General features: G+C 43.9%; 1 protein-coding gene across 2 annotated transcripts in view; it reads right to left on the reverse strand.

Moving 5' to 3' along the window:
• The window catches only part of ST8SIA6 (ST8 alpha-N-acetyl-neuraminide alpha-2,8-sialyltransferase 6), a 169,393-nt gene extending 149,298 nt beyond the window's left edge, over positions 1–20,095 (reverse strand). For both annotated transcript variants that reach the window (XM_040352468.1, XM_040352467.1), the window contains exon 1: positions 19,914–20,095. In XM_040352468.1, the coding sequence (XP_040208402.1) occupies positions 19,914–20,005 (92 nt within the window). In that variant the 5' untranslated portion in view covers positions 20,006–20,095. The remainder of the gene's footprint in view (positions 1–19,913) is intronic.
• Positions 20,096–22,615: the final 2,520 nt, after the last annotated feature.

Below are 22,615 nucleotides of genomic sequence, written 5' to 3' on the forward strand. Positions count from 1 at the left end.
ATAAAAAAAAAAAAAAGAAAAAAAAAGAAAAGATTATCACTTTAATTTCTGAAAACATTATTAATTTAAAAGTTAATTTATGTCAGTAATTCAATTCAAAAAGTGAAACTCATATATTAAATAGATTCATTACACAGCGTGATATATCTCAATCATTTAGTTAATTTTCATTATTATGGCTTACAGCTAGAGAAAACACCAAATTCAGTATCTCCGAAAAATTGAATATTACATAAGACCAATAAAAAAAGGATTTTTAATACAGAAATGTTGGCTTACTGAAAAGTATGTCCATGTACAGTATAGTATGCACTCAATACTTGGTCGGGCTCCTTTTGCATGAATTACTGTATCAATGCTGCGTGGCATGGAGGGGATCAGCCTGTGGCACTGCTGAGGTGTTATGGAAGCCCAGGTTGCTTTGATAGCGACCTTCAGTTCATCTGCATTGTTGGGTCTGGTGTCTTTCATCTTCCTCTTGACAATACCCCACAGATTCTCTATGGGGTTTAGGTTAGGCGAGTTTGAAATCTGCTGGTGTTGGTCCACTGTGTTTTATCAAGTTCAAGGTCAGTGTTGCCGTCTACAAGGATATTCTAGAGCATTTGATGCTTCCCTCTGCAGACCAGCTTTATGGAGATGCTGATTTAATTTACCAGCAGGACTTGGCACCTCCCCACACTGCTAAAAGTACCAATACCTGGTTTCATGATCATGGTATCACTGTGCTTGAAACTCTTCTGACCTAAATCCCATAGAGAATCTGTGGGGTATTGTCAAGAGGAAGAAGAAAGACACCAGACCCAACAATACAGATGAGCTGAAGGCCGCTATCAAAGCACCCTGGGCTTCCATAACACCTCAGTAGTGCCACATGCTGATCCCCTCCATGCCACGTCGCATTAATGCAGTAATTCATGCAAAATGAGCCTCGGCCAAATATTGAGTGCATTCTATACTGTACATGGACATACTTTTCAGTAAGCCCAACATTTCTGTATTAAAAATTATTTTTTTTATATATATATTGGTATGTAATATTCTGATTTGCTGAGATACAGTAAAACCTTGGTTTGATAATAACTTGGTTTGAGTGTTTTGCAAGACAAGCAAAGTGTTTTAATAAATTTTGCCTTGATATACAAGCGATGTCTTGATATAAGAGTAGCGTCATGTCCCAACTGAGTATAAAAAAGAAGAGGAGCCTCTAAGTGTAGCAATATGGTTACATTTAATGAAGGTACAACATTTAGCAACTTATTGCTACACTTAGGCCTCGTACACACGACCGAGTTTCTCGGCAGAATTCAGCCAGAAACTCGGTCGGAGCTGGATTCTGCCGAGAAACTCGGTCGTGTGTACACTTTTCAGCGAGGACGCCGACGAGGAACTCGTCGGGCCGAAAAGAGAACATGTTCTCTTTTTCCTCGTTGTTCAATGAGGAAAGTCGGCCCACCGAGCTCCTCGGCGGCTTCCACACTGAACTCGACGAGGAACTCGATTTGTTTGGCACGTCGAGTTCCTCGGACGTGTGTACGGGGCCTTAGAGTTGCCTCTCTTCTCTTTTATACCCTGTATTAAAAACATTCTTTGATATACAAGTGCTTTGGATTACAAGCATGTTTCTGGAACGAATTATGCTCGCAATCCAAGGTTTTACTGTACTGAATTTTGGGTTTTCACTAGCTGTAATCCATAATCATCAAAATGAAAAGAAAGAAATGCTTGAAATATATATATATATATATATATAAAATATATGAGTTTCACTTTTTGTAATCAAATTACTGAAATAAATGAACTTTTTGATGATATTCAAATTTTATGAGACGCACCTGTGTGTGTATATATACTGTATATGTATATACACACATACAATGCAGCGGCTAGACTGTGGTGTGGTTCGGTCTGATCAGTGCAGTGATCATGCCCTGATCTTGGCAGTTCACACTGTTCCTTGTTTTTTTTTTTTTTTACACAAACACTGTTGAGATGTTACACAGACATCTTGTAAAGTTCAATTGCCGGCCATGTGGTGTGGATTGCATCACACTGTGATTGATTTACTCTAGGCAAACAGACTGTGCACTTTGCAGGTGAAGCTGTACATAGCAAAGAATACCCAATCACATGTAAGGAACATTTTAAAAAAATACACTTTTGCTCGTACATAATTGGATGATGGAAGTCACCAAAGCTTCCTTTCCTTTACTAAGTTCTGGAGCAACTGTGCTTGCAAGGTGCACGGCATATTTGCCTTTAAAAAAAGCTTTCTTTTCAACAAACAATACCTACGCCTGATGACGCTGCATGCAGACGACGAAACGCACTGGGAGGGGCTTCCAGTGACGTCACTTTGGCATTTTGAATGCACATTGGCTTTTCTAGTTTCATTTTCTTTGGCTGGAGTTAAAAAGTATCAATGTAAGTGCAATACAATTTTATAAAAAATAAATCACAAAAAAAACGAAACTATACTATAGTAGAGGCTTCCCCATTCTCTCTCTCAATGTTTCAGATGTTGGGCATTAACAAGTGTTTTTAAAGGGATGGAAACATTTCCACAGACCTTAACCACTTGCCCACTGCCTAACTGTAAATGGCTAGCTGCCATAACCCCGGTATTGTTTTTTCCGTTAGGTGGTCGGCTTTAAGATAAAAGTGATCCCAGCGGTGTATTTGCACAGGAATCACTATTATAGGTGTCGGGAGAGGTGTCCTCCCCTCCCGTCGCTTCCCACTGGTTTCCAAGCTTACCAGAGCCGTCAGTAATCCTGGAACCGATCCGGTGTGGTTGATGGTTAGGAAGGAAGCCGAGTGAGGGCAAGATAGACCCCACTTGGCTCTATGCACTTAGAGGACCAGAGCGACCTCCGACGTCACATCTGGTGCTCGGGCAGATAGACAGAATTTTTTTCTTAAAGTGGATGTAAACCCCCCAAAAAATGTTTTGATGTCACAATGTAGAGAATAAGATTTCCTATCATCTGTGCCCAGTCTTGCCACACAGAGTTAATCCAGCTCTGAGCAATCCTCTTTTATTTGTTCAGGGAAATAAAACAGACTTCCAGATAAAAACCAAAGTCCGTGCTTGAGTGACAGGTTATTTACATATCTCGTGCACTGCTTGCAGACATGCACAGCTTCTGTAAAAAGTGCTCAATTCACATCCCCCTCCCCTCTTCCCTCTCCAGCTCTATGTATATTCTGATGGCTGTTGCATTTTCTCATGGCACTGAACTGTGACTCACCCCATATTTTGAAAACATTTAATCAAAACACAGGGGAGGGGATGTGAATTGTGCACTTTTTTTCAGAAGCAAGGACTTTGGTTTTTATCTGGAAGTCTGTTGTATTTCACTGAACAATAAAAGAGGATTGCTCAGAGCTGGATTAACTCTGTGTGGCAAGACTGGGCACAGATGATAGAAAATCTTATACTCTACATTGTGACATCCACTTTAAAGTCAAATGAGAGATCGGGGGTCTTTTTGACCCCCGATCTCTCAATAAAGAGGACCTGTCATGCTTATTTCTCTTACAATGGATGCTTACATTCCTTGTAATAGGAATAAAAGTGATATATAAAAAAGTAAATCGATCCATCCCTCCGTGCTCGCATGCAGAAACAAGCGCATATGTAAGTCGCACCCGCTTATGTAAACAATGTTCAAACCACACGTGAAGTATTGCCGCGATCATTCGAGCAAGAGCAATAATTCTAGCACAAGACTTCCTCTGTAACTCTAAACAGAGCGTCTCCAATGGATATTTTTAAGTACCGTAGTTTGTCGCTATTCCACGAGCGTGCATGACATGTTAGGTATCTATTTACTCGCTGTAACATCAGCTTTCATATTATACAAAAAAATTGGACTAACTTTATATTTTGTTTTTTTTATTCATTAAAGTGGATGTAAACCCACTCTCATCCTTTATAAACTACTGCCATAGTGCTGATCTATAAGGATATATACGCCTCCTGCATGTATCCTTACCTGTCAAAATGTCTCCCCTCTGTCTGTTATGAGACCTGAAAAACTGCAGATTCTGTGGGTGGATCTGTTGTCTGGAGCTCGATGGGTGGAGTCATGATTTCAGTAGACTCCCCACCCACCTCTACACTCCCCTTACACTAAATTCTGCTATGATCACTAACATCCAATCAAAATCCAGAAAAGTAACCACATGACTTCAGGAAAGGAGTGGGGGTGGGAATTAAAAAATAATGCCTGTCTGAAGCTAGTGCAGGAGATATGTAAATAACCTGTCACTCACAGCAAGGGGGCGGAACGGACAAAGGTTTTTCTCTGTAAGTCTGTTTTATTTCACTGAACAATAAAAGAGGATTGCTCAGAGATGGATTAATTCTGTGTGGCAAGACTGGGCATAGATGATAGGAAATCTTATACTGTACATTGTGACAGCAAAGAATTTTTTTTTCTGGGTTTACATCCACTTTAACCACTTGCCGCCCGCCTTAAGCAAAAAGACGTCGGCAAAGTGGTTTCAATATCCTGAGTGGACGTCATATGAGGATATTGAGCCGCCCCCGGGGGCGCGCATCGCGGCGATCGTTGTTGCAGGGCGTCAGTCTGACACCCCGCAACACCGATCTAGGTAAAGTGTAAAGTGATCAGCCGTGTCCAATCACGGCTGATCACGATGTAAACAGGAAAAGCCGGTAATCGGCTTTTCCTCACTCGCGTCTGTCAGACCGATCGATTATCAGCACAGCCCCCCCCCCCCCCGAGGATGCCCACACTGGACCACCAGGGATGCCACTAGACCACCAGGGATGCAAAACACAGGTATGCCACCCTAGACCACCAGGGATGACAATGACAGAAATAATGGATGCCAATCAGTGCCCGCAATGGATGCCAATCAGTGCACATAATGGGCATCACTGATTGGCAGGCATTGTTTGGCACTGATTGGCATCCATTAGTACAACACATACGTTGGTGCCACCTATCAGTGCCCATCTATGCCCATCCGTGCCACCTATCAGTGCCCATCCATGCTGCCTATCTGTGCCCATCCGTGCCGCCCATCCGTGCCGCCTATCCGTTCACATCCATGCCGCCTATCAGTGCTGCATATTAGTGCCCATCATCAGTGCCCATCAATGCCACCACATCAGTGCCACCTCATCGGTGCCGCCTTATCAGTGCCCGTCAGTGCAGTACCATCAGTGCCCATCAGTGAAGGAGAAAACGTACTTATTTACAATGTTTTATAACAGAAACAAAAAAAAAACTTGGTGATCAAATACTATCAAAAGAAAGCTCTATTTGTGGGAACAAAATGATAAATATTTTGTGGGTACAGTGTAGCATGACCGCGCAATTGTCATTCAAAGTGCAACAGCGCTGAAAGCTAAAAATTGGTCTGGGTGGGAAGGTGTCTAAGTGCCCGGTATGGAAGTGGTTAAAGTGTATTTTTTTCCAACACAGATCACAACAGGAACATTGTGTTGGTTTGTGAACTATTATTAATGAATAAAGTCCTTCAGCTCACAACAACCAATCACATCACTCGTTCCTCAGTTTAGAGCAGCCGAGACAATAAAAGGTGAATTCCGATTTGGCTCTTGTGGGTTCTGTGGCTCTTTGCCTGATGCCATGAACCTGTGAGATAACCCAGACACCAATCTACAGTGAAATCATATTTCCTCTTATTTAATAAGGCAGAGAGCACAGCCGCAATGATAAGCTGGAACCCGGAGAAAACACTCATAAATCTCGGCAGTCACAGGCAGGGTTGCAGATAAATATTTAGATGTAAAAATTCAGGCTAAATAAGGCTTCCCTGGAGCAGAGAAGGAAACACAAGTCCATGGCAAAGTATTGATCATAACTTAGAAATATCAGAAATTCACAATATTGTTTTTTTGAGCATCCCAAATAGCGGGGGATTTTTTAATAATGACACAGATGGCTGCCTGTCCAAGAATTGTTTCCATTTCTATCGTAAATGATTATTGTTCTTAGATTTTTTTAATAATGACTGAAATATAACAAATAAAGCACCAATGCCAGATCATAAAATAATTGTTAGCTCTTCAGCGTCATCCTAAAGATGGTGAAAAGATGAGAGGTCTTCAAGTTATGATCTCATCTCTGTTTCCTCCATGTAATCTCATAATCCGATCACTCAAAATACGATCGTATTCATGAATAAAGTATCTCTCTGTCCCATCCCCCCTACAGTTACAACAGGCTGGGGGGACACATTTAACCCCTTGATCCCTTAGTGTTAACCCCTTCTCTGCCAGTGATATTTATACAGTAATCAGGGGCTATTTTTAGCTGTAATCGCTGTATAAATGTCAATGGTCCCAAAAAAGGGTCCGATCTGTCCGCCGCAATGTCGCTGTCCCAATAAAAAAATCGCAGATCGCTGCCATTACTAGTAAAAAAAATAATAATAATAATAAAAAATGCAATAAATCTATCCCCTATTTTGTAGACGCTATAACTTTTGCGCAAACCAATCAATATACGCTTATTGGGATTTTGTTTACCAAAAATACATAGGAGAATACATATTGGCCTAAACCATGGGTCTTCAAACTACGGCCCTCCAGTTGTTCAGGAACTACAATTCCCATCATGCCTAGTCATGTCTGTGAATTTCAGAGTTTTACAATGCCTCATGGGATGTGTAGTTCCTCAACAGCTGGAGGGCCGTAGTTTGAGGATCCCTGGCCTAAACTGAGGGAATTTTTTTTTTTTTCATTTATAATAACAAAAAGTTAAAAATAGTGTTTTTTTTTCAAAAGGTATTTATATGTGATTCTGCACAGAGCAGCCCCCCTGTAGCAGTAAGGCCCCTTTCACACGGGTGGCTGTTCTGCTGCAGTTAAAAAGCATGTTTTGTTATTTTTAAATTCAGAGAATCCTGGCACAGTGTTCACTTGCAGTTGTACATGGTGATTAGCTGCGTTTACGTGCGGTTGCGTTTAGCTGCGTTGGAACATTTCTGTTCCACTGATCCACTGCTTTCTGTTGTTTTTCTTTCCTTGTTGCCGTTGCTATCTGCAGGTGACATAGTACAATGCAGATAGCTGTATTAAATCGTTCCTGGACGCATTCAAATAATTTTTTTCTGTCCGCACCAAACCCCATGTTATGAAACCGTTGCTAAACGCAGTGTGTGAATGGGGCCATAGGAAAGCTTTGTCTGAGTTTAGCTGCGGTAGATAACTTGATCTACCTGCAGCAAAAAGCTGAATTCTATCCGCCCATGTGAAAGGGGCTTAAAGCTACAATAGGGCGGTCATTAACTGGTTAACATGGATTCCAATGGCCCTAATTCACACCAGTGCAGTGCGTTCCTGTGCAGCCAACAAAAGTAGAACGTGCTGCAATTTTTCTGTGTGGAAAGCATCTGGAATCCGGCAAAGGCATCAAAACTGCACCAGAATGCACATGTCCTCAATTGAGAACAATTGAGTAAAAAGATTGGAAAAAAATGCCCCGGAATGTATCAAAAACATATAAAAAAAAAAATGCACATGCAGAAACGCATTCGAAATGTAGAAATTGGGGTGTGAACCAGCCACACAAGTTGATTCGCTTAATCTGGAAAGCGCAAAATGTGGTGCAGTTTTGCATAGAAACCAATCAGCTTCTAACTTCAGCTTGTTCAGTTAAGCTTTGAAAATAAAACCTGGAAGCTGATTGGTTCCTATGTAGAGCTGCACCAGGTTTTGCGCTGTTTCGTTTTGGTAAATCAACCCCATAATTACACAGAATCCATACTTGCATTCTCCATCATTAGAATTTCCTGTTCTTTGTTATGTCCATGTTATGAAAACGTATCATTTCTGTGTTTTTTTTAAATTGAATGATATTTTGTATCAAATTCTACAAACAAGGAATCGGCTACAACTCCGGTGTCTATGGGTTGACGTTAGAGAGGAACTGCAGTCAGCTCACATCATTTGTAATAAAAACATCGTTGCCATTCTGACAGTGGTGGTGCGTCCATTTAGGGCGCAGGGCGCCGCCCCCTCTGTAAAGAATGGATAGATTCATGCATGAATACTGTAGCCACCCAATATTCAGGCGTCTGCCCCCTTTGCGGACACCTGAATTACAGCGGCGATGGTGTTTTTTTGAAGCACCTGCTTAGAGCCATAGGGCCAGATTCTCGTCCAGCGGCGTATCTTTGCGGTGGCGTAACGTATCCGATTTACGTTATGCCTCCGCAACTTAGACGGGCAAGTGCTGTATTCTCAAAGCACTTGCTCCGTAAGTTGCGACATAGTGTAAATCGGCCGGCGTAAGCCCGCCTAATTCAAATTTGGAACAGGGGGGCGTGTTTTATGTAAATGTTCTGTGACCCGACGTGATTGACGTTTTTCACGAACAGCGCATGCGCCGTCCGTGGAAATCTCCCAGTGTGCATTGCTCCTAATACGCCGCAAGGACGTGTTGGTTTTGACGTGGACGTAAATTACATCCAGCCCCATTCACGGACGAGTTACGCAAACGACGTAAAATTTTCAAATTTTGTCGCGGGAACGACGGCCATACTTAACATTGTTACGCCGCACTTACGCCACCATATAGCAGGGGTAACTTTTCCCCAGGGAAAAGCCTAACGTAAACGGCGTAACTTTACTGCGTCGGCCGGGCGTACGTTTGTGAATTTGCGTATCTAGCTGATTTACATATTTCGAAGCGTAAATCAGCGTACACGCCCCTAGCGGCCAGCGTAAATATGCAGTTACGATCCGACGGCGTAAGAGACTTACGCCTGTCGGATCTAATAGATATCTATGCGTAACTGATTCTAAGAATCAGGCGCATAGATACGACGGCACAACGCAGAGATACGACGGCATATCTGGAGATACGCCGTCGTATCTCCACTGAGAATCTGGCCCATAGGCTCTAATAGGCTTAAAAAAAGTTGCACTTGGAGCGCAAAGCATTGCGCTTGCAGTCCTCCCAGGTGTGTTAGCAAAGCAAATTAATTTTTGCTTTTCTAATGCCACGTACAGTCGATCGGACATTCCGACAACAAAACCGTTTTTTTTTTCGACTGATTGTTCGGTCAAACTTGTGTTGCATACACACGGTCACACAAATGTTGTCGGAAATTGCGAATGTCAAGAACGCGGTGACGTACAACACTATGACGAGCCAAGAAAAATTTAGTTCAATGATTCTGAGCATGCGTAGAATTTTTGTGCGTTGAATTGTGTACACACGGCCGGAATTTCCAACAACAACTTTTGTCGTCGGAAAATTTGAGAACCAGCGCTTGGTTGTTGTCGGAAATTCCGACAGAAAATGTCCGATGGAGCATACGCACGGTCGGATTTTCCGACAACAAGCTCACATCGAACATTTGTTGTCGGAAATTCCGAACCGTGTGTACGCGGCATAACACTGAATCAGCCACTCAGGAGGCACGGATCTAATACCCGTCACCTGATTGGCTGAAGGCACAGGTGCTCCGATTGGACGCCTAACAGAAAGGAAATAAGAAACGCATGGAAGGACAGAGAACCACGGAGGACACAGGAGCTGCCGCCTGACCTGCTGCATGTCTCACAGCTCGCTGCCGTCACCCGCCACCAGGATGGGGTAAGTATGGACGCCGAACTGGGGGGATGGGGGTCACAGAAGCTGCATATGATGGGCACAGAAGCTGCATATGATGGTACAGTGAGGCTGCCTCCTGTGTGTGAACCGGGTCTAAAAGTTGTGCAAATTTGTTGTCTAAAGAGAGACAGGAGCTTCTTTTGAGTAACAAACACGCACAGGGCAGCTCATTGAAGTGAATGTGTGACACGTGAAAAATACGTGCAAATTGTGCTTAAAAAATCTGAGAGATCTGTATGCCGCCTAACACCTTGGTGAGAATTACCAGGTTACAAATGCTATCCGGATCACTAATGATCTCCCCTGTAAATGTGGTGCCGGCAGCATCCTCCCTTCCCCCTCTCCACTCACCGCAGCCAAGCATACAAGTTTATGGCACAGAGGGTTTTCATTTCAGGTCCTTTCACACCAGATGCGTTGGCACATTTTGTAACGCATGTCAGTACAAGGATGTGAACGAGAGCCGATCACACTGGTGGGTTGCGCTGATATTTACCGGTTTGCAGTGTTAAAAAAATTTAAAATAAATAGGAGAGCAACAAATGTCGGGGGAGCAGCACAACGCACAGGGGGAACAGCTGACCAGCACAAGTTTGGCTCCTCTGCCAGGCCATAGACTCTTTGCATGCTTCAGGATGTCAGGAGAAATATGCATGGTAAAATGAAACACACTGGGGCTGATTTACTAAAGGCAAATAGACTGTGCACTTTGCAAAGTTGTAGTTGCTCTCAAGTGCAGTGGCTCCAGAGCTTAGTAAATCACATGCAAGGGAAAAAAACATAGCATTTTTGCTTGCATGTGATTGGATGATGGAAGTCAGCAGAGCTTCTGCTTAATTTACTAAGCTCTGGAGCAACTGCTCTTGGAGAGGGCAAATACAACTTTTCAAAATGCACAGCCTATTTGCCTTTAGTAAATCAACCCCAGTGTGCCAGTGCATGTGTGCCTACCTGTGGTCAGTGCATACATTGCGCTATGAATGGACTCTTAGGCCCTGTACACACGGCCGAGAAACTCGACGAGCAAAACACATCGTTTTGCTCGTCGAGTTTCTTGTGAAGCCGCCGAGGATCTGGGCGGGCCAACTTTTCCCATTGAGGAACGAGGAAATAGAGAACATGTTCTCTATTTGGCCCGACGAGATTCTTGTCGGTTTCCTCGGCCGAAAGTGTACACACGCCGGGTTTCTCGGCAGAATACGGCTCCGATCGAGTTTCTGGCTGAATTCTGCCGAGAAACTCGGTCATGTGTACGGGGCATTAGCCTGACTGGAATTGGAGAGGCCCTGGGTGGTTGACTTACTAAAGGCAAATCCACTTTGCACTACAAGTGCACTTGGAAGTGCAGTCGCTGTAGATCTGAGGGGTAAATCTGAAATAAGTAGAAGCTCTGCTGATTTTATCATCCAATCATGTGCAAGCAAAAATGCTGTTTTTTATTTCCCCCCACAGACTTACAGTGACTGCACTTGAAAGTGCACTTGTAGTGCAAAGTGGATTTGCCTTTAGTAAATAAAACCCATGTGTCTCTCCCCCTAAGGGCCAGCTCATGCCAGAACACAGTGCACTGTGTGTGTTTCTCGCGCCACATTCAAACGCACTGCCTTTATGACCTGCATGCGGGTGCCAATTGTATTGTTAACCACTTGCCGACCAGCCGCCGTCATTATACTGTGTCAGATCGTCACGATCCCGCAAAACGGTCGTAGCTGTACGCCGGCTCCTTTAAGCGGGATAGCAGGCGCCCACACGCGCTGCACTGTGGGTGTGCCGATGCTCGTGACCGGCGGTCACAGTTAGAACACACAATAGGGAACACAATTACCGTATTTATCGGTGTATACCGCGCACTATTTTGCCCTGAAAATCAGAGCAAAATCGTGGGTGCGCGGTATACGCCGATACCCGCTTTCCCGCGCCGAGTTTGAATACTGCGCCAGCATATACCGAGCTCAGTACACTCATGTATCTTCGGCCAGTCTCGGCGCCCCTCGCACTGACGTCCTGGACGTACAGGACGTCAGCACGAGAGTAGCCGAGCCTGCCCGACGATACACGTGTGTACTGCGCTCGGTATATGTCAGCGCAGTATTCAAACTCGGCGCAGGAAAAGAGCGGGGAGGACGCGAGGACGCCGCAGAAGGACCCCGGACCCGACGAAGAGGACACCCGAAGCCGCAGACGGACGCCGGACCCGACGAGGCCGCCGATGGACGCCGCGCAAGACACCAAAACTGTAAGTACAAAAAAACTTTTTTACACAGGAATTCGGGGCAACTTTAGGGGTGCACGCTATACGCTGGAGCGCGCTTTACCCCGATAAATACGGTAACCCCTTGATCACCCCCTAGTGTTAACCCCTGCCCTGCCAGTGACATTTACATAGTAATTAGTTTATTTTTTTTTAGCACTGATCGCTGTATAAATGCCAATGGTCCCAAAAATGTGTCAAAAGTGTCTGATGTGTCTGTAATAATGTAGCAGTCCCAATAAAAATCGCAGATCGCCACCATTACTAGTAAAAAAAATGCCATAATTCTATCCTCTATTTTGTAGACGCTATAACTTTTGCGCAAACCAATCACTATACGCTTATTGCGATTTTTATTACCAAAAATATGTAGAAAAATACATATCGGCCCAAACTGAGGAAAAAAAAAATCGCTTTTTAAAAAAGAAAATTAGGGATATTTATTCTAGCAAAAAGTACAAAATATTGTGTTTTGTTTTTTCAAAAATGGCGCTCTTTTTTTCTTTATAGCGCAAAAAATAAAAGTTGCAGAGATGATCAAATACCACCAAAAGAAAGCTCTATTTGTGGGGAAAAAAGGACGTCAATTTTGTTTGGGTAAAGCATCGCACAACAGTGCAATTGTCAGTTAAAGTGACGCAGTGCCGTATCGCAAAAAATGGCCCGGTCATTGGGCAGCCAACAACACCCCCCCAAACACACATTGCAAATGCAGTTTGGTGCAGCGCATTTTTAAAAGCAATTCAAGCACTACTTTTTGCGCCGTTCGGTGCATTTTACAGCCCGTGCATATGAATGGGCTGCCAAAATACATTGCACGGGAATGCGAGGAGATTGCATGGGTAGGATCGCGTTCCCATGCGATTCTGCTGTGAGCCCCGCTACACTCAAGGCGGGTTACAGCATTCCACTCATTATATTATATGACATGTTAAAAACATCAAATTTACCTGCAAAACATTATTAGAAAAAAGTCCAAAGCGATCTTTGTGGGATCAGGCGCGGTTCACATCCAACATCTGGGGTGCTTCGCGTTAGCATAGCTGGGGAAGGAGGAGCAGCAGCACACTGAACTCTCCAGTAAATGGCTGTGCTGGGAGGAGGGGGGGGGGGGGTCAGGACAAGTTTGATCATTGGAGGAGAGAAGGCTGAGTTCCCAGCACAGCCAGAAGACTGGCCATGCTGTGCTCTTGTGCTTAGTGTGGTCGTTTTGTTTTTTTATAGAAACGCAGAAGGACCTGTAGGAACATCAAGGATTTCATACAAAGGAAGCAATACAAAGAGAACAGGAGACCTTTTCCATACAAGTACATGGTACAGCAGCCACATAGCAAGAATATGAAGTATTTAAAGAGGGATTCCACCCGCAATTTTTTTTTTAAGTCATCAGCTACAAACAGTGTAACTGCTAATTTTAATAAGGACACTTACCTGTCCTACTCGCCCGCAATGTCAGCCCCCCCGAGGCTGATCCCTCGATCCTGGCAGCCCCCGGCGCCGCCATCCTCAGTAAGGGAAACAGGCAGTGAAGCTGTGCGGCTTCACTGCCCGTTTCCTACTGCGCATTCACTTTGTGAATGGGGCGGCTGCTCTCTGGGATACAAGACCAGCCGCGGACGATAAAGCGGCAGATTACGGACATCCGCATAGCAACCGCTATTTCTGGTAAGTAAATACATTTTTTTTTTTTATATCTTTTTTTCCATTTTTTGGGGGGGATTTTTGGTCCAAAAATTTTTTTTGGAGGGTGGAACTCCACTTTAATGTTCTGCCTCACGTTGCACTGCACTACTTCCCCATAGGTGAATCTAAAAGTTCTAAAAGCACCAACACAGGATGGAACTGTGGGTGCCTATGGTAAGGCAGTGCCGCGTCCTAACGTTACTTAGTTGAATATTGCAAGTGAAAAAAATTTACTTTTTAGGCACCAATTACATAAAGGTAAACATTTTTATTACAAATGTTATAATAATAATAATAAAAAAAAAAAAAAAAAATTGTTTATTATAATTTTTTTATTTATTGTTTCTTTTGTTTTTGTTTTTATGATATTTTTGTGTTAAATTTACAATAAAAATGTTTACCTTTATGCAATTGGTGCCTAAAAAGTCTTTTTTTTTTCACTTGCAATATTCAACTAACTTCCCCCATAGGTGTCATATTGATTATAAATCGATTATTCTTAACTCTAAGTCGAGATCAATTTGAAAACAAATGAATTATTCATCAAGGTGTAATTGGAAACCATAGCGCTGGCCATACATGTAATGATCCGATCCAATGAATATGGAAAATATCAACGGCTCTATGAAGTATTGCAAAGACACATGCGGTGTCAGAGATCGCTTTAGAGTAAAACTGATGGATTTCATTCGTTAAGTGAATGATCTTTACAATCTTCCAATTGTGTTTCCAATTAGACAGTAATCTATCAATAATACGATTGTATATGACAGGGATATGCAATTAGCGGATCTCCAGCTGTTGCAGAACTACAAGTCCCATGAGGCATAGCGAGACTCTGACAGCCACAAGCATGACACCCAGAGGCATGATGGGACTTGCAGTTTTGCGACAGTTGGAGGCCCGCTAATTGCAGATCCCTGGTATATGACATCATTCCATGTATTATACACAGAATAATGATACATACAATAGATAAATTTAGCCCTGGTTCACAGCAATGCGATTTGTTATGGAATTTGACAGTTCCAAATCACATGACAAAGTAGCACCCCATTGGCAGCAATGGAACCAATCAAAATAATGCAACTCAAGTCGCAGCGACTTTGAAAAAAGGTTCCTGCATTACTTTTCTGAGATGTCATTACAACTTGCATTGACTCCTGTTAAATGAAGTCGCAAATCGCAATAAAATCGCACATCAAAATCACACTGGCTTTGAAATTGCGAGATTTCAAAGCAGCAATAGTGTGCCCCAAGGCTCACTGTCAGCCCAGGTTCACACTGGGCTGTTGGAATGGAGCCGTGCGACTTCAGCTTGAACAGTCCCGATTTCGCGGGCCGAAATCGCAAAAAGTAGTACAGGAACTACTTCTTGAAATCGGTGCAGCGCAGCAGATGCAGCATCGCACCAATTAGGATGGTGTCATTGCCAGTGATCTGCCAATATGGTTCCGGCTATCAGGATGGTTCCTGTAAGGACTGTGCAGGCGCAATCCTTGCCGACGGAAATCTCCGAACCTCGGCCGGCATCCAGGGCGACGTGGAATTTGAGGAAAGTGGCCAGCCGCTCCGCTCGCTCGGGCCTCCTGGCTCTTTTTTTAACATCCTCCAATCCACGGGGATGTTAAGGAATGAGCCTGGATCTTGGCCGAGGTTCGGAGATTTCCGTCAGCAAGGATTGCGCCTGCGCAGTCCTTACAGGAACCATCTGGATAGGGGAACGATACCGACAAGTCACCGGCAAACGCCGCCGATTTGACATGTCAAATGGCACAAGAGTGAACCAGGGCTCAGATTGAAAATAGAAGTAGGAGACTGAAAAGACTGTTCAATGCATCCTAGGTCCCCCTCCACACCAGTAGACCGATCGGGTTTGCCTGTCTGATTTTCAGGCGGACCCGATCAGACCACCCATTGTTCTCTATGGGGCAGAGGATATCAGCGGACACGTGTCTGCTGTCACCCGCCGGCATCCGATCTGGTCCGAGTCATTAAAAGCAGACGGATGGGAAAACGTTCGTCATACGCCGGGCGGATCGGATGACAATCTGATCGTATTGTGGACAGATTTGCTGTCTGATTAGAAATACAATCAGAAGATTGAATGGATCGTCTGATAAAAACAGATGCATGGGGATGTGTTTGCCATGTCGGGTGGATGGAATTGGATTGCATTCGGATGAAGACGGACAGGCAGTCCATTTCCATCCGACCTCTCCATAGAGAGCAGTGTGCTGTGTCTGTGTCTGCTCTGTATAGTGGAGAGGACATGGACCCTTCCCCCGCCTGCTCAGCAGTGATCAGTGGAGTGATCCCCCACTGAGCAAGTGGATCCGCTTGGACAGATTCCGCCTTGTATAAAAGGGGCCATACACTTTCACACGGGGCCGCTCAGAGGGGGATCTCTCCACTGATCACCATTGAGTATGAGATGACATGTCCGTGTCCCCTCCACTATGCAGAGCAGACACAGACACAGCCTGCTGCTCCCTATGGGGAGGTCACATGGAAACAGACTGCCTGTCAGGCTTCATCCGAATCCAATCCGATCTGCCCGACATGGGCAAACACATCCCCATACATCTGTTTTTAGCGGGCCGGATGCCAGCGGGTGATATCCGCCACCCCATAAAAAACAATGGGTGGTCTGATTGGGTCCACCCGAAAAACGGACAGGCAGACCCGATCGGTCCACGATCATATTGAATAATCGCTTTTCCTACAATCTGATTGAAGGATTCTGAATAGAATCGGAGAATATGATTGAATCTATGAAGTAATGAAAGGATGCAGGGTGCGCCATCGATGGATTTCCAGCACAACGGATCGATTTCTTTGAAATAAGTGTATGTTATATCAGACGATCCGTTCAATCCTCTGATTGTATTTCTAATCAGACAGCAAATCTGTCTACAATACGATCAGATATAAAAATTGGTCCATGGATGACCACCAATGATTTGATTGATGATGATAGCTTTACTGTCTGATTGGAAATACGACCGAAAGATCGCTCGACGGGACATACACTTAACAATCATATTGAATATTGGATTATTTTAATTATAACCAAACAGAATAATAATAATAATAATAATAATAATAATAATAATAATAATAAATGTAACGATCTGAACGAATGATTCTTCACAGAATCAGACAATGTGAATAAATCTATGAATTATCAAAAAACCCCATACTGTGTGATCAACCGTTTTTGTGCAAAACTGATCGATTTCATTAAGTTTACTCTGATCGAGCTTGACAGAAAATCCAAATGTAGGACAGCAGAGATATTGATATGATTGTTAAATGGTGACCATACACTGAATGATTTTATACACAATCAAATTGTTGATTGATTTACTGTCTGGCAGAAAAATACGATTGAAAAGATGGTTTGATGCGCCATACGCTTATTAATCATATTGACATTCCTGTGATAGGATTATCCATCAGGACTTACTTCAGTCAATTGATCGGTATTATATACAATCATATTATTGATCAATTTACAGTCTGGGAAAAAAAAAATATGATTGGAAGATCGAAAAGATTGTCCTATGCCCCATACACTTAATGATCATATCGAATGATCTACATTCCTTTGATAGGGTAAGCCTTCAGAACCAATCAGGATCCCTTTATTTCAACTGATCAGTTTTATATACACGTGTTTTATTGATCAATCTGGGAGAAAAGAAAATGGTTGGAAGATCAATATAAACGTTCGATTTGCCATACACTTAACAATCATATTCAAATGATCTACAGTTCTATGATTGGATTACCAATCTGATCAGAATAACTTCAATTCAATTGATCGGATTTACATACAATTTAAATTTTGATCAATTTACTGTCTGGGAGCAAAAAATATGATCAGAAGATCGATAAGATCTTTCAATGCACCATACACATAACGATAATATTGATTGATCTACATTCCTACAATTGGATTATCCATCAGGACCGATCAGAATAACGTCAATTTAATTGATCGGCTTTAAATACAATCGTATTATTGATCAATTTACTGTCTGGGAGAAAAATACAGCTGGAAGATCAAAGGGACAGATTCTCGTACATCCGCGTATCTTTGCGAGGGCGTAACGTATCCGATTTACGTTACGCCTCCGCAACTTAGACGGGCAAGTGCTGTATTCTCAAAGCACTTGCTCTGTAAGTTGGGGCGGCGTAGCGTAAATCGGCCGGCGTAAGCCCGCCTAATTCAAATTTGGAACAGGGGGGCGTGTGTTATGTAAAATAACCATGACCCGACGTGATTGACGTTTTTCACGAACGGCGCAAAGACGTATTGGTTTTGACGTGAACGCAAATTACGTCCAGCCAAATTCACGGACGAGTTACGCAAACGACGTAAAATTTTCAAATTTTGTCGCTGGAACGACGGCCATACTTAACATTGGTACGCCGCACTTACGCCTCATATAGCAGGGGTAACTTTACGCCGGGAAAAGCCTAACGTAAACGGCGTAACTGTACTGCGTTGGCCGGGCGTACGTTCGTGAATTCGCGTATCTAGCTGATTTACATATTTTGACGCGTAAATCAGCGTACACGCCCCTAGCGGCCAGCGTAAATATGCAGTTACGATCCGACGGCGTAAGAGACTTAGGCCTGTCGGATCTAATAGAAATCTATGCGTAACTGATTCTAAGAACCAAGCGCATAGATACGACGGCACAACGCAGAGATACGACGGCGTATCTGGAGATACGCCGTCGTATCTGGAGATACGCCGTCGTATCTGGAGATACGCCGTCGTATCTCTTTTGAGAATCTGGCCCATAATATTGTACGTATCATATCGAATGATCTGCTTTCATATAATTGGATTATCCTTCAGGACTTATCAGAATAATTTCAATTCAATTGATCAGTTTTATATACAATCGTATTATTGATAATTTTACTGTCTGGGAGCAAAAAATCTGATCAGAAGATCAATAAGATCACTCAATACACATAAAAATCATATTGATTGATCTACAGTCCTACAATTGGATTATCCATCAAGACTGATCAGAATAACTTCAATTCAATTGATCGGCTTTATATACAATCGTATTATTGATCAATTTACTGTCAGTGAAAAAAAACATACGATCGGATGATCAATAACATTATTTGACGTGTCATCAGATCGAATGATCTACATTCCTGTGATTGGATTATCCATCAGAACCAATCAGGATAACTTCAAATAAATTGGATTTATATACAATATTTTTATTGATCAATTTACTTTCTGGGAGAAAAAAATATGATCAGAAGATCGATAAGATCATGTGATGCACCATACACGTAACGATAATATTGATTGATCTACTTTCCCACAACTGGATATCTACAGGAACTGATTGGACGATCTATAAATTGATCGGATTTATATACAATCATATTATTGATCTACATTCCAACAATCTGATTTTTTTTTCCCCATCAAAACCAATTGGAATAATTTTAGACAAATTTACGTACAATCCAATTGTTGATCAATTTACTATCTGGGAGAAAAAAAAATAAGTTCGGAAGATCGATAAGATCCATGCCCCTGAATGATCTCCGTTCCTTTGAATTTTCCATCCAGATCGATCAGAATAGTTTCAATAAAATTGATCAATTTTTTTTACAATTGTTTTATTGATCGATTTGCTTTCCGGGAGAAAAATACGATCATAAGATCGATGCCCCCATACACTCAGTGACTGTATTGAATGATCTCTGTTCCTACGATTTAATTTTCGGTCAATACATATCAAAATAGTTTCAATTAAATTGATCATTTTTTTTTACAATTGCTTAATTGATCAACTTACTGTCTGGGAGCAAAAAATATGATCAAAAGATCGATAGGATTGATGCCCCCATACACTCAGCGACCATATCGAATGTTCTCCGTTCCTACGATTACATTTTTCATCGTGATCGATCAGAGTAGTTTCAATGAAATTAATTAGTTTTATATACAATTTTTTTTAATTGATCAATTTACTGTCTGTGAGCAAAAAAATACAATCAGGGGATCGATAAGACAGTGACTGTCTTGAACGATCTCCGTTTCTACTATTTAATTTTCCGTCAATGAAATTGATCACTTTTGCTTGAAATCGATCAGTCTTTTGGATAATCTATAGATCTGATCGGTGAAGAATTGTTTAGATCGGTGTATGGAAGCTTTCTCGGGGAGAATCGTATCGTTGAGTTTCTGGAATGGGAAGGCAACCAGCACACATAATAGCACCGACCTAGGCTGGGGCGAGGTACAGGCGGTATCGGGCGGATGGTGTGTGATGGGTCGGTGATCCCCCCCTCCCCCATCCCCGTACCTGTACCGGGGGGCCTCTCCTATGGCCAGCCAGACGGTGATGAGGACGAGCAGCAGGCTGGTGCCCAGGAGGATGAGTCCGATCCTCCGCATGGTCTCCGCTCAGCCCGGTCCTCCTCCTCCTCCGCCGCCCTCTGCCCACCTGTCTCCGGAGCACAGACAGCCTGTGTCTGCCCGACCATCCTCCGCCCACCCCGGCCGGTCCTCCTCCTCCCTCTTCCCCCCCCCACCGGCTCTCCTCCCGGGCACACGGACCACCTTCCTCCGGTGCCATCATCCGGGAGGAGGAGGAGGGGGCTGTACATCTCTCCATCACCGCCACCCAATCCATCCACTCCCCCTACTATTCTACATACACCGCTGTCTGCCTTGTACATCCCTTATTCATATGCAAATTCCGACTTTCTGGTAAAAGTCAGTATGCAAATCAGTTCTGGGTGGGGCTACTAATTAACTAATTAATTAGACAGATTGGACAGGTATTGTAGACTCATCCCAACCAGTGCTGGGGCAAGGTCTTCTATAGCCCAGGGCGAACATGTCAAAACTGCCCCCCCCCCTCCAAGATGTATGAGCATTATGGCCCGGATTCACAGACACTGGCGCATATTTATGCCGGCGTAGCGTATCTCCTTTACGCTACGCCGACGCAGCGCAGAGAGGCAAGCACTGAATTCACAAAGCCAGTGCTTCCAAATCTGCGCTGGGTTTCCAAGGCGTAAGTCGGCGTAAGTGGAAGTGGGCGTGAGCCATGCTAATGAGGCGTGACCCCATGCAAATATAGTGCCGAGCGCCAGACAGATACGAATCGCCAACTGCGCATGCGCAGTCCCCTGGGCGCATCTCAGTGCGCATGCTCACAATCACGTCGGAACAACTGCCTAAGATACGTCGGATCACTGCCTACGGCGTGAACGTAATCTACGCCTAGTCATATTCACGTCCTACGTAAACTACGTAAAATACGTCGGCTTGTGTTCCCTGGTGCAGCCCTTTGCATGGATGCTGCTGAGTTACACCTCTTTTATGGGGCATAACTTTACGCCGGACGTATGACTTTACGCGCACTGCGTCGGACGGACGTATGTTCGTGAATCGGCGTATCTCCCTCATTTGCATATATGAATAGAAAATCAATGGGAGCGCCAAATACGTCCAGCTTAAATATGCGCCCACTCTACGCCGGCGTAGGCAAGTTACGTCGGTCGGATGAAGCCTATTTTCAGGCGTATCTTAGTTTTGTGGGCACGGCGCATTGATACGACGGCACATATTTGCACTTACGCCGCGTATCTCGAGATACGTCAGCGCAAAGTGCTTTGTGAATCCGGGCCTATGTGTCAGCAAACCAACCCCCCCCCCCCCAAAAAAAAATAATAAAATTGAGCACTAATTTGCATGCTTATACTCTAAGCATATATTCCCCCTCCTCCCAGTACAAATCCAATTCCCCTGCTGAAATCCCCCCCCCCAGCATGAATGCCCACCAAAAATCACCCCTCCTGGCACAAACCCTCTAACCTTCAACTGCCTCAAATTTCCTCTCCGAGTACACATCCTCTCCCCTACTTCAAACCCCCCCCCCCCCTATCACAAATTCCTCCATCTCCCTCCTAGCTCAAAGCCCCCCCCCCCCCACCCCCCGGAAAAAAAATTCCCTCCTAGCAAAAGAAATCATATTAGCACAAATCCATCAAATTTCCTCTCAGGGTACACATCCTCTCCCCTACTTCAAATCCCCCCCCTCCTATCACAAATTCGTCCATCTCCCTCCTAGCTCAAAGCCCCCTCCCCTCCTAGCAAAAAAAATCCTACTAGCACAAATCCATCAAATTTCCTCTCAGGGTACACATCCTCTCCCCCTCCCCTTACTTCAAATCTCCCTCTTATCACAAATCACCCCCCCCCCCCCTCATCTCTCTCCTAGCTCAAAGCCTCTCCCCCCAAAAAATTCCCCTCCTAGCAAAGAAATTCCCTACTAGCACAAATCCATCAAATTTCCTCTCCGAGTACACATCCTCTCCCCCTACTTCATATCCCCCCTCCTATGACAAATCCCCCCCCCATCTCAGTCCTAGCTCAAATCAACCCCCCCCCCCAAACAAAGATTCCCTTTCTAGCAAAACATTTCGCTACTAGCACAAATCCCTAAAATTTCCTCTCCGAGTACACATCCTCTCCCCCTACTTCATATCCCCCCTCCTATCACAAATACCTCCCCCCATCTCAGTCCTAGCTCAAAATCCCCCCCCCCAACAAAGATTCCCCTACTAGCACAAATCCCTAACATTTCCCTACTAGCACAAATCCCTAAAAATTTCCTCTCCGAGTACACATCCTCTCCCCCTACTTCAAATTCCCCCTCCTATCACAAATCCCCCCCATCTCTGTCCTAGCTCAAAGCCCCCCCCCCCCCCAAACAAAGATTCCCCTCCTAGCAAAACATTTCCCTACTAGCACAAATCCCTAAAATTTCCTCTCTGAGTACATATCCTCTCCCCCTACTTCATATCCCCCCTCCTATCACAAATCTACCCCATCTCCCTCCTAGCTCAAAGCCCCGCCCCCTCAACAAAGATTCCCCTACTAGCACAAATCACTAAAATTTCCTCTCCGAGTACACATCCTCTCCCCCCTACTTTACATCCCCCCCCTCCTATAACAAATCTCCCCCCATCTCCCTCCTAGCTCAAAGCCCCCCCC

The sequence above is a fragment of the Rana temporaria genome, chromosome 5 (assembly GCF_905171775.1).
Source record: "Rana temporaria chromosome 5, aRanTem1.1, whole genome shotgun sequence".
Taxonomy (NCBI): domain Eukaryota; kingdom Metazoa; phylum Chordata; class Amphibia; order Anura; family Ranidae; genus Rana; species Rana temporaria.